Below are 13,249 nucleotides of genomic sequence, written 5' to 3'. Positions count from 1 at the left end.
GCTCCTCCATTGGGACAGAAAGGGATTCCTAAGCCAGCTAAGAGATATATTCCCCCAAGCATGTCCTGGGTCTGCCCCGGGGATCTTCTCCTGGTCTGAAACATCTCACCAGAGAGGCATCCTGCTCTGCCATCCAGCGGTGAAAAGCCACTTCTACCACTTGGATCCACAATATTGTTCTTTCTGATAGTACACACAGCTCATCTGCAGGTGAAGGTATGAATGTAGATCATCTGGTTTATCGAGAGTAGTGATGGGAAATCCGATTCATTTAACTAACTTGATTCTTTCGGTTCATTCGTCTGTTGCGAATCGATTCTGAATCAATTCATTTAATTCACCAATTTTTTGTTGGTCGTGAACATGCAGTCCTTAATTGCCAGGCATATGCTTATACCTACACCACTTGTCATGTGAAGTTGATGAGGTCTAACCCTTAATAGCGCTCATTTCCGTCCATCTATGAATAATCTAGTTAGCAAATTACAAAACTTAATAAAGATTTTCCACTAGTATATCAACGTAGTACTACTTTGTCAATTGTAATCTATCTATCTATCTATCTATCTATCTATCTATCTATCTATCTATCTATGTACTTTATGTTGCTTAAAAAAACTTTGTGCTCTGTGTGTTTAATTTTATTAATGTGTTTTCTTGCAGTGAAACTATAACATTTTAAATATTACAAAAATAGTTGAATTCAGATTGCTAAATTTGCCTTGTTTGTCCATAATCGAATATGGCTTCTGTTCTGTCTTCTTACAGTAGGGGTATCTAGTCTCGTTCAGCAGTTCAATAGACTCAGCGATTCATGAACCATTCAGCGAGTCATCAATTTGTGAACAATTCAGTGATTAGTTCAAGACTCAGCGAGTCAGTGATTTGTGAATGATTTCGGGAATCGATTCAGCGACTCGGCCCTACTCAGCTGCTCTTTCATTCAGCGGTTCACTACCTTGACTTGGTTTGTTCGTCGCTGGCAGCTAGTCTCGTGATACAATCAGAGATCTTGCCGTGGAGACTACCTGCTGTACAGTGTGTCACACAGCACTTCTGCCTCTGACTTAATGAGTGACTCTGACTAGTTTATGTGATAATAGACAATATTAACAAAGTGCTGCTGAACTGATTCAGTTGCATTCATGAATCAATTCAAGTTGTTCACCTCAATGAATTGATTCTTTTGCACCATTTGTTCGTAAGTCGCCCGTCACTAATCGAGACCTTCACCTACAGCCTACATCCCTGCAAACACTGTTCTGATCCAGGTGTTGATGTCCTTCTTGATCCTTCCTTCATTCATAAACAAATCGCAGAGATGGTTAAATTCCTTGGGGCAGTAATTCATTCCCAACCCAGAGCTGTCACTCCACCCTACTTCAGCTGAAAATGGACATTTGGACAGCCATCCATTCATCCAATTATCCTTTTTTCTTTTTATCCTTAACAAAGAAAAGACTTTTGAGAGACATTGTTTTGACAGTGAAAATGTGGTAATCTTGTAGTAACATTTAGTTAGTTAGTCTAGGCAATTATGGTATGAGACTAACAATTTGATTTGTTGGTTTTGTAAGTCTGTTAGTTGGGGAGTAGTGTTGCTTGAAAACTAAATTTGCTTGACAAGTGATTAGTCAGCTTATCTTTCACTGTATTTTTGACATAATGACAACCTGTGTGTGACCCATGGGCTTGGCCCTTGGCAGCAAAATGTGACATTCATCATTGTAGTGATGGTGGAACAGTCAGTAAAATATGTAGATTGTTGATATCGATTGCAATTTATGATGTATTTCTGAAATGTTCTGTCCCTGCAGAATTTGTCTTTTGGATATCATGCTGAAAAGGTTTGGGAAGCCCTGCTCTATTGTTTAGGAAAATAGCAAAGCAGAGGATGAGGCAGAGAAAGGGAGTTAGGTAATGTTGAAAGGTACATGGAAAAAAGAGGACGACTAATCCTTTGGTTGTGTGAGAATCTACAAACAGAGATGGAAAGATATGTGGAAGACAGGAAGAAAGAAACAAAAAGGAGGAATGAAAAGGAGAGAATATGAGAGACAAACAGAGAAGGGGAGAGTGTGGAGTGTGGGGGGTGGGGGGGGGGCGTCAGACAAAGTCAGGAGGTAAAGAAAGATAGAGCAGTAATTTTTCCAGACATCCCACCCGGAGTTAAGGGCTGGAACTACAAGCTTATGGACTGGAGGAGAGAAGAGCAGCAGAGGGAGGCTGCCTGGGCCTCACTGCTCTCAGCTCTCAGCTAAAGCAGTGTCAGCCGGTGGGGTTCCAGTTAGGGGGAAAGGCGGCATTCTGTGCCAAGTTGGCCGGGGCCTCCTCCTCGAAATTCCAGCCCTCCCCAGCATGTCCAAAAACTCAAGTTAGTTCTGTGCTCTGGCAGTGGTGAAACGAGGGGCTACTGAGGGGGCATACAGAATACACTCCCGCCACTCACTCAGCAGGAACAGAGGCAAGGAGAACGGAAAGGAATAAGACTGATAGAAGGGGAAGTTCAGATAATGCTTTGAGAAAGTAGTAGTAAAAAGATAGAGGTTGAGCTAAGAAAAGGGTGGAAATGAGGGGGAAAAAAGGGTAATGGATAGGGAATAGATAACAGACTAAGGTGACTGAGTTGCAAGAGTTAGAGAAAAGATACACAGGGCTTGATAAAACAATTTCAATTTTCTTTTCTTTTTTAACACAAACCCAGTCTTTGAGAACATGGCAGAAAGTTGATGTTTGCTGTTTAAGCTTTATCAACATCCCTGTTTATTGAGTCTTGAACCATCCGAGACGCAGCCACTGATATTGCAATGCCAGGATGGGGTCGTGTGAAAAGAACTTATCCGTTTCATCAATTCCAGATATAATTCGGCTCGATCGTGTGAATAGCCTATTAAACTCATCCAGACTGTAGCACCTTGGCCCTGTTGTATACTTAGTGTCAATTCTCCATCCAACTCCCTCTTTCACAATCCAGCAAACTGACAAGCAGGCACTCTCTCACACATACAGACAGATGGACAGAAGGTCCCGTCATTATAGTGTCAGATTGCTGTGCAAAACTACTACTATGTCAGACAGCATTGGACACACACATACACAAGTGCAAACACAATTACACACATCCCTGAGCGCTGCAGTTGGTGGAAAAACAGAACAGCCAATACAGTCATCCAGCAATCTGACAGGGATTAAGTGGTCACTTCACAGTGACTCGCACATGTGTGTGCATACATGAACTGATGTTCTGTACGTGCACACACACATACATCTTTTAGTATTTAGTAGATGCAACAGGGGGCAAAGTGACTGTCAGTCATCCTGAGGACTGGACAGGAAACCATCTATCCAATCATAAACCAAAACAGCATAAAGGATGCCAGTTGCTCAACTATGTAAAATAAGATGACTCACCCTTTGAAAAGATAATGATTTCCAGATTTTTTTTTCTTTTACAGCAGGTCAAAGTGATTATGATATCAAGCAGAATGTTAACTCTTTTAAGAAAGTATTGGCTATTTGGATAAAATACGCCCAGATGCCAAATATGTTCATTCACTGAATTAGCCTTTGAAATGCCTTGAAGATTTTCCAGACTCAATTTTGTGAAGTAGCACCAAACAAACTGAAATCAAAACAGTCCATAAAACAATGCTACAGATGAGCACAGTAATGCTATAATATTATATAAGAAACTGGTAGAAGAAGTGTCTTAGATTTGTTGTCGTTCTAGTTTAATGTTGCCGACTTCCTTCATCCCTTCTCAAACCAACCGTCTCCAAATGAACGTCTCTTATCCTTTAGATACACATGAATTGCTGAGTCCTGACATGAAAGTTGGCTCTCATCGGTTCTGCACTGCATGTGCAACACTGTTCACGCATTGGGTATTTCGTCCTTAGAATGGACCAGTTTTTGTTTATGAGTGTTCGTATGTCTGAAGTGCAGTTGTGCTTGGAGAAAATACATCTAAGTTCCTGAAACACTTACAGACTGACACTACTTGTCATGCAAATTTGAAGCCAACAACACATAAAATAAAGAATATCTGTGTCTCCATGAAACAGTTTGAAGTGAATGAACTTGTCTGTGTAATGTTGTGAGAAAGTGATGACTACGTTACATGTTCTCATTCTGTTTTAAATCTGAAGTGGCTGTGATTTTTTTTTTTTTCTTCATAGATGAAAATGAGGAATAATTTGGTTTCACTCCCTGTTCTACTTGTTCCTGTTAATGGGAATATTCAAGAATGTGTCAGGGATTACTCAGCTGCTCAGTCACATGAGTTAAATGTCAGAACTTACTGGAAAAATATATCAATGTAAGATATGAGAATGTGCATTAGGTCTTTTAAAAGGTAAAGTCATCTCAAGCAAGCTTTCAATTTTGCCATTTGCCCAAACATTTTCAAATGCAAAAACCCAGTGTGCAGAAAATATGTTCACGGAAATGTTGGTTCATCTTTTGGCTCTGGTCCAGTGGTTGATGGGAGTAGGTCTGTGTGTAAATTTCTGGTAAACTTCAGCGCTGAACACTCCATCCTCAATAATGTGCACAGTACTGTCTCTGGCATCCTCCATTGTGAATTTGGGGTTGCTGTCCACCAGGTTGATACGATCTGTGAAGGCCTTAACTTCTTAGGTTTTGGTTTTTGACCCAGGATTCATCCACATATTTGTAGCAGTAGCTGGGTGTTGTTCTCTTTAGTTTAGTGCTCTGCTTTTGAGTTCCTCCATGGAGAGTTTGGCCACAGTGTGTGTCACTGGAGAACCCACGGCACAGCCATGCTTTTGTCTGTAGAAATACTTACTATACTTGAAACAGTTGGTAGTTAAAGGTCAAGCAAAGCACATACCTGCAGCTGAGGTTGGTTTTATTACTTTAAGAGCTCTCATATTCTGCCTCAAATGATAACATGATTTCATCCAAAACCAGGTCCAGTTTCTGAACTTTGCTGACAAAATCACTGGAATTTCAGAAGTGACAAGGAAGTATTTTCGACCAGAAGTGCTGTGACAGTGGTGAGGACTTGCAGTGTTACAGGCAATGGGCTGGGTGGGATGCCTTCTTTGAGTGTCTGTAAAAGCTCATCCATGGCTCCTCCAGGGTAAAGTTGGTAAAAGATGGCTAGTCAGTGGTGTTTTCGTTTTTCAGCTGTTGCAGGTAGTCTTATTTTCGTAAGTGGTTGCATCAGTGCCCTCTAGGGTTGCAGTGTGATAACAATGTTATTGTCGTTATTTTGGCACATCTCTAAAGATGTATTGTAAGACTGAAAGGAGGTATTTTGCCCAACAGAGTGCTGCTATTTCCTTCATTGTGATCGCTCTACTTCCATTGTTTGATAGTTGATATGTGTTCTGTTTTTTTCTGAACTGCAGTAGATGTAGATATCATTACACAATCAGTGCATTGATACAAAGTGTTAACTATTGTAGGGAGTACCACAACCAAATCCACATCAAAGGTATGCACCAGTAACAGTAACTTGGAATCACAATTTAGGGGTTTACTTAGGGATGCATTTGTCAGTAAGACTTACCCACACAGTTGAAGAAGGGCTCTTTCTTGCACTGACTGGAGCAGCCATCCCCATTCATAGAGTTCATATCATCACATTCCTCCCCTTTGGAACTAGAATTCAGCAAAGGTGGCACTTAGAGAATATTGCATTGACAGACACCAGAAGGAAAGCAGCATTTTTTAATTGTCATTATTGTTATTTGTATGCATGTATTTTCAGATACAGTGCACATTTTCACATATGTTACCTTTGGATGTGTCCATCCCCACAGTATGGAGCCCCGAGTTCATGTACCAGAGGGGGGGAGGGCTCACTTTCACCCCGGCTAGAAATGGTTTGGACTTGGTAAGTGTACACAACATGTGGCACCACATCCCTATAAAGACAAGTCAAATAAAAAGAAAGACAAATCCCGGTGAGGTAAACATATGGTAAGACAGAGAAGAGCTAAAGATCGTACTCTAATGAAGAGGCCAAGTCTGTGGAGACTGGATCGATGGAGCTGCTGCTCTGTTTGCCACAGTGAATGGATGTGTGCTTTGCAGCTATTTCCTCGTATCTAAAGCGTCACAAGCCAATACAAATAAAACCATCTGTCACCTCACACACTTTCACACATCTTTCCGGTTTTACCAGAGATACGGCTGCATTTTCCCCCTCTTTGAGTTGTTTTGCTTCCTGGTCATGGTGATTTAAGGAACCATCATGTTGAACACACAATGGAGAGGAAAGTTGCATGGGGGGGGGGGCTACTCACTTTGTCGGTGTAAATCGCCATGATGGTTTCTTGAGTCACCATGATAAGGTAGTCTGAAAAAAAAGTCTGAAAGGAAAAAAAAACAAAACAAAAATGTGAAAACCAAAACCATAAACCAAAAAATATATATTTCAAAGCTATAAATAAGAAACCAAAACTTTAATTAAGTAAAGAAACAAAAGGAAAGAAAACTCTTAGTGAAATAGGAGCACTAGTGAATGTACATTTATTATCCTGATCTCTTATCTGCCTTTACGTGTTTCTTGAATTGTCATTCAGTCTAATAATAGGTCTTACTGGTTGTGTTTTTTTTTTTTACCAATAAACTATCAAGAAATCAAATTAGTGTCACAATAATCAGTACTTTAGTTTGCTCAAAACAAGAGCTGAAGAAATAAAAAATGTGGTTCTTTGTATCGTTCTGACACAGTTTTACATTAATTCAGATCTCCCTTTGTTTGTCGTTGAAAAGCTTATCATCAGTAAATTAAGCAAAGATCAAGGGTAAAAAAAAAACTATGTAAACATGTAAAGGCAAGTCATGAATCTGAGTATGAAGAATAAAACAGGATAACTGATGCCATCAGCACTCTCATTTCCTGCTTTGTTGTTTACAGTTTTCTTTCTCTTTTCATGATTTTTTTTTAAATAGTTTTGGTTTCTCATTCCTAGTTTTGATTTGTAGCTTATGGTCATGGTTTCTCATTTATGGGGTTGGTTTTTGGCCTTTTTATCCATCTATGTGGGATGATGTGTGTAGATGAAACATGGACTTAAGCACAGGTGTGAACAGTAAAGTTAATGATGACTAAATTCCGTTTAGCCGCTTCATTTTCAGCCGTCTGGCTCTTATGTATGCTGGCTTACCGCCATGTTGTCACTGTTTATGAGGCACTTGAATAGGACAGAGCTATCATTTAAATTTAGAGCCACAATTAATGATTATTTCCATCCTAGATTTATGCGGTAATTATTTTGATGACCGCTTCTTCTATAATATGTCATAAAGTAGAGAAGAATACAGTTATAATTCCTACAGCTGAAAGTTATTGAATGTATTTAGAGTGATTTTTTTTTTTTTTTTTTACTCAAAAGGGGAAATCACACACCTAAGATGCAGTTCATGATGAGAGATGAAAAAATATTTAATTAGACTGCACTGGCCTGTTTAATTTCAGTAAATAAACCTGATAAAATGATATGTTGTGAATTCTGACTATTATTTAATCGTGACCTGAATGTTGAAGATTCCCGATTTTATTTTCTCTATTTTTTGTATAGTACACTTACAAAGCATGAAAATCCTTGAAAATTTGTGCTTTACAAACTGTTTTAAAAGTTTCAAAATGTGAATATAACATATTGATGATAAAGGTCACTAATATATTTTTTGAAACACGACAAAAAAAGAAAGAAAAGAAAAAGAAACCACCCGCAGTAATGTAAAAGTTTAAAAGAAACGCTTTAAGCTCTCGATGTTACTGAATACATAAGGGGATAGGAATGCATAATGTTTGGGATAATCAAGGATAGTACTGGTTGAGGATATAGTAAAGAGAAAAAAAAAGGTATACAAGAGGGAAACAACATCAGTAAATGAGGGTAAATGGGACCAATAGGTTCACCATAGATCATTTCATGTGGACCATCAAGTACTGTAGCCTTAATTTTGGAATGCCCTCTAAAATGCTGTAAGAGTAGTGACAAGCATGCAACAGTACTATACAGTTCACATGGGCATATGTGCATTTTATATGCCCATTACACAAAGAAACTCACATACACATTTCATGCAGACACACATAATACTTTTGTAATTTGTAACCCAATGCCCGCCAACTATGGCCTTCACATTTAAGGAGTGCACAGGCATAAACTACTATTCCCATGGCTGCTATATAATCTCTAGTTAGTGCAACTCTGCACCAGCACCAAACATCGTTCTGGTACCACAGTGGTTTTACCTAAGGCTAAAGCCATGTGTTTCTCTTCCTCAGTATTCTCTAGACTTCATCGTCCTTTTTTTTCTCTATCTGCACTTACTGTAGCTATCAAACTAAGAAAGTCTTTGACAGTTTTCAAGAAGCCATAAACTTTGAAAGGATAAAACTCATATTGGTCAGTTAAGCATTTTTAATTGAGTGACCATAAATTAGCTTGTCATAATATACAACCCATCCCCTCAACCTTCATTGTTTTAATTTTTCATATGTTTGTTCATACACCCGCAGGCAGTCATACCCCAATTTAAGTAAGCAGTGTTCAATTATAAAAACCTGGTCAAGGAAGATCAGGTAACAAGAGATGAGATTAGATATTTATGTTGGCTTTAATATTATCAATACAGAATGCCTGACCTGACAAGATCTCTTTCATACTACAGTATGTCCTGTTCAGAGCGGTTGGCTCGTTCTGGTGTAACTCCAGGACAGACTCAAACATACCCAGTCTAATTGAATTAGTTTAGCCCCTAGAAGAGTCAAACTGTGGGAGACTTTATCTTTGAGGAGGGCAAAGAAGAGAACATTCTCATTCACACCAGACATCTGACTTATGACAATGGGAGGAAGAACCTCAAGCATAAAGCCTGTTTTCAGAGAAGCTGAAATAATTTCTAACAATGCAATGAAAACTAAAAAAGTGATTTGATACTTTGCTTTAATCCGTATTTACCTAACAATAGTACAGACAAATTATTTAAAATTTTGGAAATGCCCAATTTTATTGTATTTTGGAACTAACAAAAAATGTCAATACTCTTTATGTGTCCACAATCAGCATGTGGCCATGTAGTCAGCATGTGTGATGGTCTGGGGCAGCGTCAGTGTTTGACCCGCACATGTGTGAAGGTACCATCGATGGAAAGCCATAGATTGGAATTTTACAGAGACATTTACAAAGACATGTGCTGCCATAAGGTCTTGTCCCTGATGTCTGTGATGGCTATTTCAATGCAACAACGCCTCAATCTGCACAAGCCCACAAATCCTCTGTCTCTTACTGAAAATCTGCAAAGATCATGAAGAGGAGAACCAACATCAGTCACTATGAACTCAAGTCTTGGAAACAGAAAAATTCAAGAATTAGTGTCTTTAGTTCCCAAAGATGTAAAAGTGTAATAAAAAGGAAAACTGATGTAATGTAGTGGTGACCTTGCAGCTAATGCAGAAGCATGTTTAAGTTGCAATACCACTGATGGCCACTAAGTTCTGGCTTTAAAAACCTCTTGCTCATTATGATTTACTCTGAACCTTTCCCTAAAAATACTGAGTCTATAAACATCTCCCAGGTCTCATTCTGTTCTCATTCATTTTATTCAGATTGTGGTCCATCTTATTTCTCCAATGATTTGATTTTATAGTAAACAGAATGTTTTAATGAGTTGGACTTTGAAGTTTTTGGTCATATTCATTTTTCCTGATTAAAAATGTCAGCTATAGCTGTGGTTAATACGTTATATTAACAACACCATAAAATGACTTTGTTAAGCAAATGGTTGAGAGAGAAGAGAAATTAATATAATCACCCCAATCCATTCCCTTTAAGACTTTGTCTTGTTCGTGTTTAGTGCTTTTTTCCCCTTGGCCGAGGTGTATATTAATCGTTTTGACATTTGTCTGTTTGTCTGACCATTCAATGACTTAATCACATTATCTGCAGAATACACTGAAATATCTGCACCAAATTTATACTGTGGATGCATCTTGTCATGGAGCAGATGCCTATTGAAAATAGGTGACCTTAACCTACTTTTTCAAGGTCAAATGGCCTTGTGCCTTGTGCAGTTATAATATCTAAGTACTTTAACATATAAATATGTATGTAATAAGTTTTACACAAAGACAATCTAATCCAAATTATAGGGCAGTAACTTTCAACACAATCTAACACTATATTTGGCCAAGAGGTATTAAAAGTGCTCAGCACATTATGTTTTTATGCTTACTTTCTAAACTATTGTGTGAGTCATTTATGTGTATCAGTATCTATTCTATTTTCCTCTGCCTTTGTCAGTTCAGTAAAGGTTCATTTTGTAAAAAGTTAGCCCTAAGTAGTATAAGTAAACCATTAAGTATATCATTAATATGTAAGTGGATTGCAAATGTGTCAGATTTTGTCACGTGCAGCCTACAGACACATCCTGTAAGCAGCCCAGCCTGTTACACACGCATAGTATACATCCACGGTACCATGAATGAAATGATGTTGTAATGTGTAGTGTATCATAAATCACAGCCTGTTTCATATCAGCAGCTCTATCGCACTGTCAAAATGCTCTGTTTAATATCACAGCACTGCGGATCTTTACTGTGATAAATAAAATGTATGGTTTTGTGTAACACCAATTATTACAATATGTAAAGTAATTAAATTAACCACAGTTCCTGGTTTTTAAGGTAATCATAACACCTGTCCAAGGGAAAGGGATTTACAAAGACACAGACCCAATCCCAATTCACCTCAATATACAGTGAGAATCATACTATCTTAAGTGTATCGTAAATATATACTCACATCAAATAGCAAATACAGTTGTAATCTTTCTAGGATAGCACACAGTCTGTCTATTGTGTTTGTTCACAAAAGCAGTGCCATCCAATCTGGTAGTGGTGCAACCATCTGAGAGACATGTTGTAAAATATTAGTCTGTGTCCGTGTGCTGTACAAATATAACATTCACAAAGATGGGCATCAATCTACTGTGAGAAAATTTATGTCAGTATCATCTTCAGGTCACACTTGATGTGGTACAGTCATTGAAATGTGTGTACATATGATGGATGACAGCTAGTCATCAGGAATTCATAAAACCACACTTTCATCTGCATCTGCATCTTATTTGATGTGATATGTAACTCATACCACAAAAGGACATTACTTCAGGATAAGACAAAGTGTCACATGGCATGATTCCACTTTTGGTGCTTCTATGTGCATCCAGGTATTTCCTCAAATGACTCCTTTATCTTGGCTCCCTCTAAAAACCAGACAAAAGGCAGGGCAATATACCTTTCAAAGGTGTTTTGATAGCACCAGGTGATTACACGTGGAAGCATGTGCAAACTTATATGCCTGCTACTGAGAGCAAGAACAGCGTCAATGTGTGTGTCTGTGTTCATTTATGTGTGTGCGTGTGTGTGTGCTGTGTGAGCTGTGTGCACTAGGCTTATGTGTGAGCACGCATATGGATGTGTTTCCGTTCTGTAGCTGCTTGTTGTTCTTGGCTAAGAGATTCAAGATGAGAAAAGCAGATACACTTAAGGAAGTTGAGAAAAAATCTCAGATTGAGCCTGCAAGAACAACAAACAGGGCAATAGTCCTTTTGTCAGAGTAGCAGCTGACATGCATTTGAGGTTTGGCTGCTATTAATTTTAAACCTACGCTATGTGTTAAAGGTGTAAAAACATAATGTTCAAAGCCTACACGTGTTGACCTTCAAAAGGTACTAAATGAGACAGTGGATCATTGTTAATGGCAAATGCATACACTTATTCTGTGACAAATGTATGTATAACAAAAATAGATGAACATTTTTTCATTATCCATGTGCAAAAGCATTATCCAAAAATGTCAAGAGGAATACACTCAAATACACTAATAGTCAACTTTTGTTTTTGTTTTGTTTTGTTTTTTTTAAGTGGAGTTTTCAAGTTGTCAGAGGAAAATCAGGGTCTGGGTGGCATTCTTCAAGGCTAAAACTAACGTTGATGCTGATTACAGAGGAAGTGTGGGGTGGCAGTGATGCTAGGGGAGCTGCCCTCATGATCCTTATGCTTGGGGGTCTCTAGGATAGGCTTTGACTCAGTGACAGCTATGAAAATCATGCCAGACACAGGATTAACCCTGGGGATGGGGTGCTACAGAGGGATGGGGTCAGAGTAACTCTATCCCTCTACCCCTTCTCTTCATTCCTTCTTGACCCCCTAATGTTCTCCTCCATCGTTTATTGACCCCTACCGAGCCTTGGAATGATTTACCCCCAACGAGTCCAACCTTCCACCCCAGCATCACCTATTCATTTCACCCTTCTTATCACCCTGACCTCCCAGTCTGTAGCCATTCCAAACAAACCACCACCCATGAATGGAGTTAAGGCAGCCAAGATGTCAACTGTCCTCATGCTAAGTACACCCCCTCCCCCATTTCAGGTGAAGGGGCCAGTGCCCTGACAGTGGGAGGTCAGTCACCCCCTTCCTCAAGACCCCTTTTGCTTTATTCAGTCCCATGGAAACATTCTGTAAGAAGAAATAACTCGCTGTGTGGTCAACCAAGGCATTTCACCAGCTGGACTCACACCATCACTGAAGCACTTTACATTAAGTTTGTACTATGTCAAAACATCTGGATGATCTTTACGGACCCCAACCTGAACCAGATTCTTAGCTACACTGTGTCAAAGGCCACATTCATTGTGCAACAGTTTAACTATTATATTATTTATTTAGCTACATATCAAAGCTAATGCACCTGAGTGTCTATAAAGAAACTACAAGTAAATGTTTAGGGGAAATTATTTAAAGCAGGAGTTCACAAACTTTTTCAGCTCAAAGTGAAAATTTGGTGCCTTGCTGGAAAACAAACTTGCAAAACTATGCTAAGAATTGCCATAAAATCAGCATTTTTTACTGACTTTTCCATGGTAAAAACAAAGATTGATGGTTCAAGCATTTTCACCACCCAGCATCTGAGTTGAACCGGCCAACATAGTTCAAAAGCACTATTCTTCTATTTTAATCAGGAAAAATAATTCACATACACATTGTAGCAGTATTATGTATTTTAGTCTGCCAATTGGCAACCCAACAACAACATATGTTTGGCCCACTTTGGGACCTAACCCTAACTTTGGGGATGTCAGCCTTAAAGGTTTGTTTATCTTATCTTATTATTTATCTTCTCAAGAATTGTGTTATTATCTTCACAAAATTTATGGATTGCCACAATACACATACTACCAAGCATCTCTGATCATA

The 13,249-nt window shown here is 38.7% G+C and overlaps 1 protein-coding gene across 2 annotated transcripts in view; it reads right to left on the bottom strand.

Annotated features, from left to right (window-relative positions):
* pappaa (pregnancy-associated plasma protein A, pappalysin 1a) overlaps positions 1-13,249 on the bottom strand; it is a 142,955-nt gene that overhangs the window by 84,121 nt on the left and 45,585 nt on the right. For both annotated transcript variants that reach the window (XM_030150515.1, XM_030150516.1), the window contains exons 8-9: positions 5,766-5,894; positions 5,537-5,628 (exon numbers count right to left, since the gene is read on the bottom strand). In XM_030150515.1, coding sequence (XP_030006375.1) covers positions 5,537-5,628; positions 5,766-5,894 — 221 coding nt within the window. The remainder of the gene's footprint in view (positions 1-5,536; positions 5,629-5,765; positions 5,895-13,249) is intronic.

The sequence above is a fragment of the Sphaeramia orbicularis genome, chromosome 12 (genome assembly GCF_902148855.1).
Source record: "Sphaeramia orbicularis chromosome 12, fSphaOr1.1, whole genome shotgun sequence".
Classification (NCBI taxonomy): domain Eukaryota; kingdom Metazoa; phylum Chordata; class Actinopteri; order Kurtiformes; family Apogonidae; genus Sphaeramia; species Sphaeramia orbicularis.
This window is presented reverse-complemented; position numbering and strand designations above follow the sequence as displayed.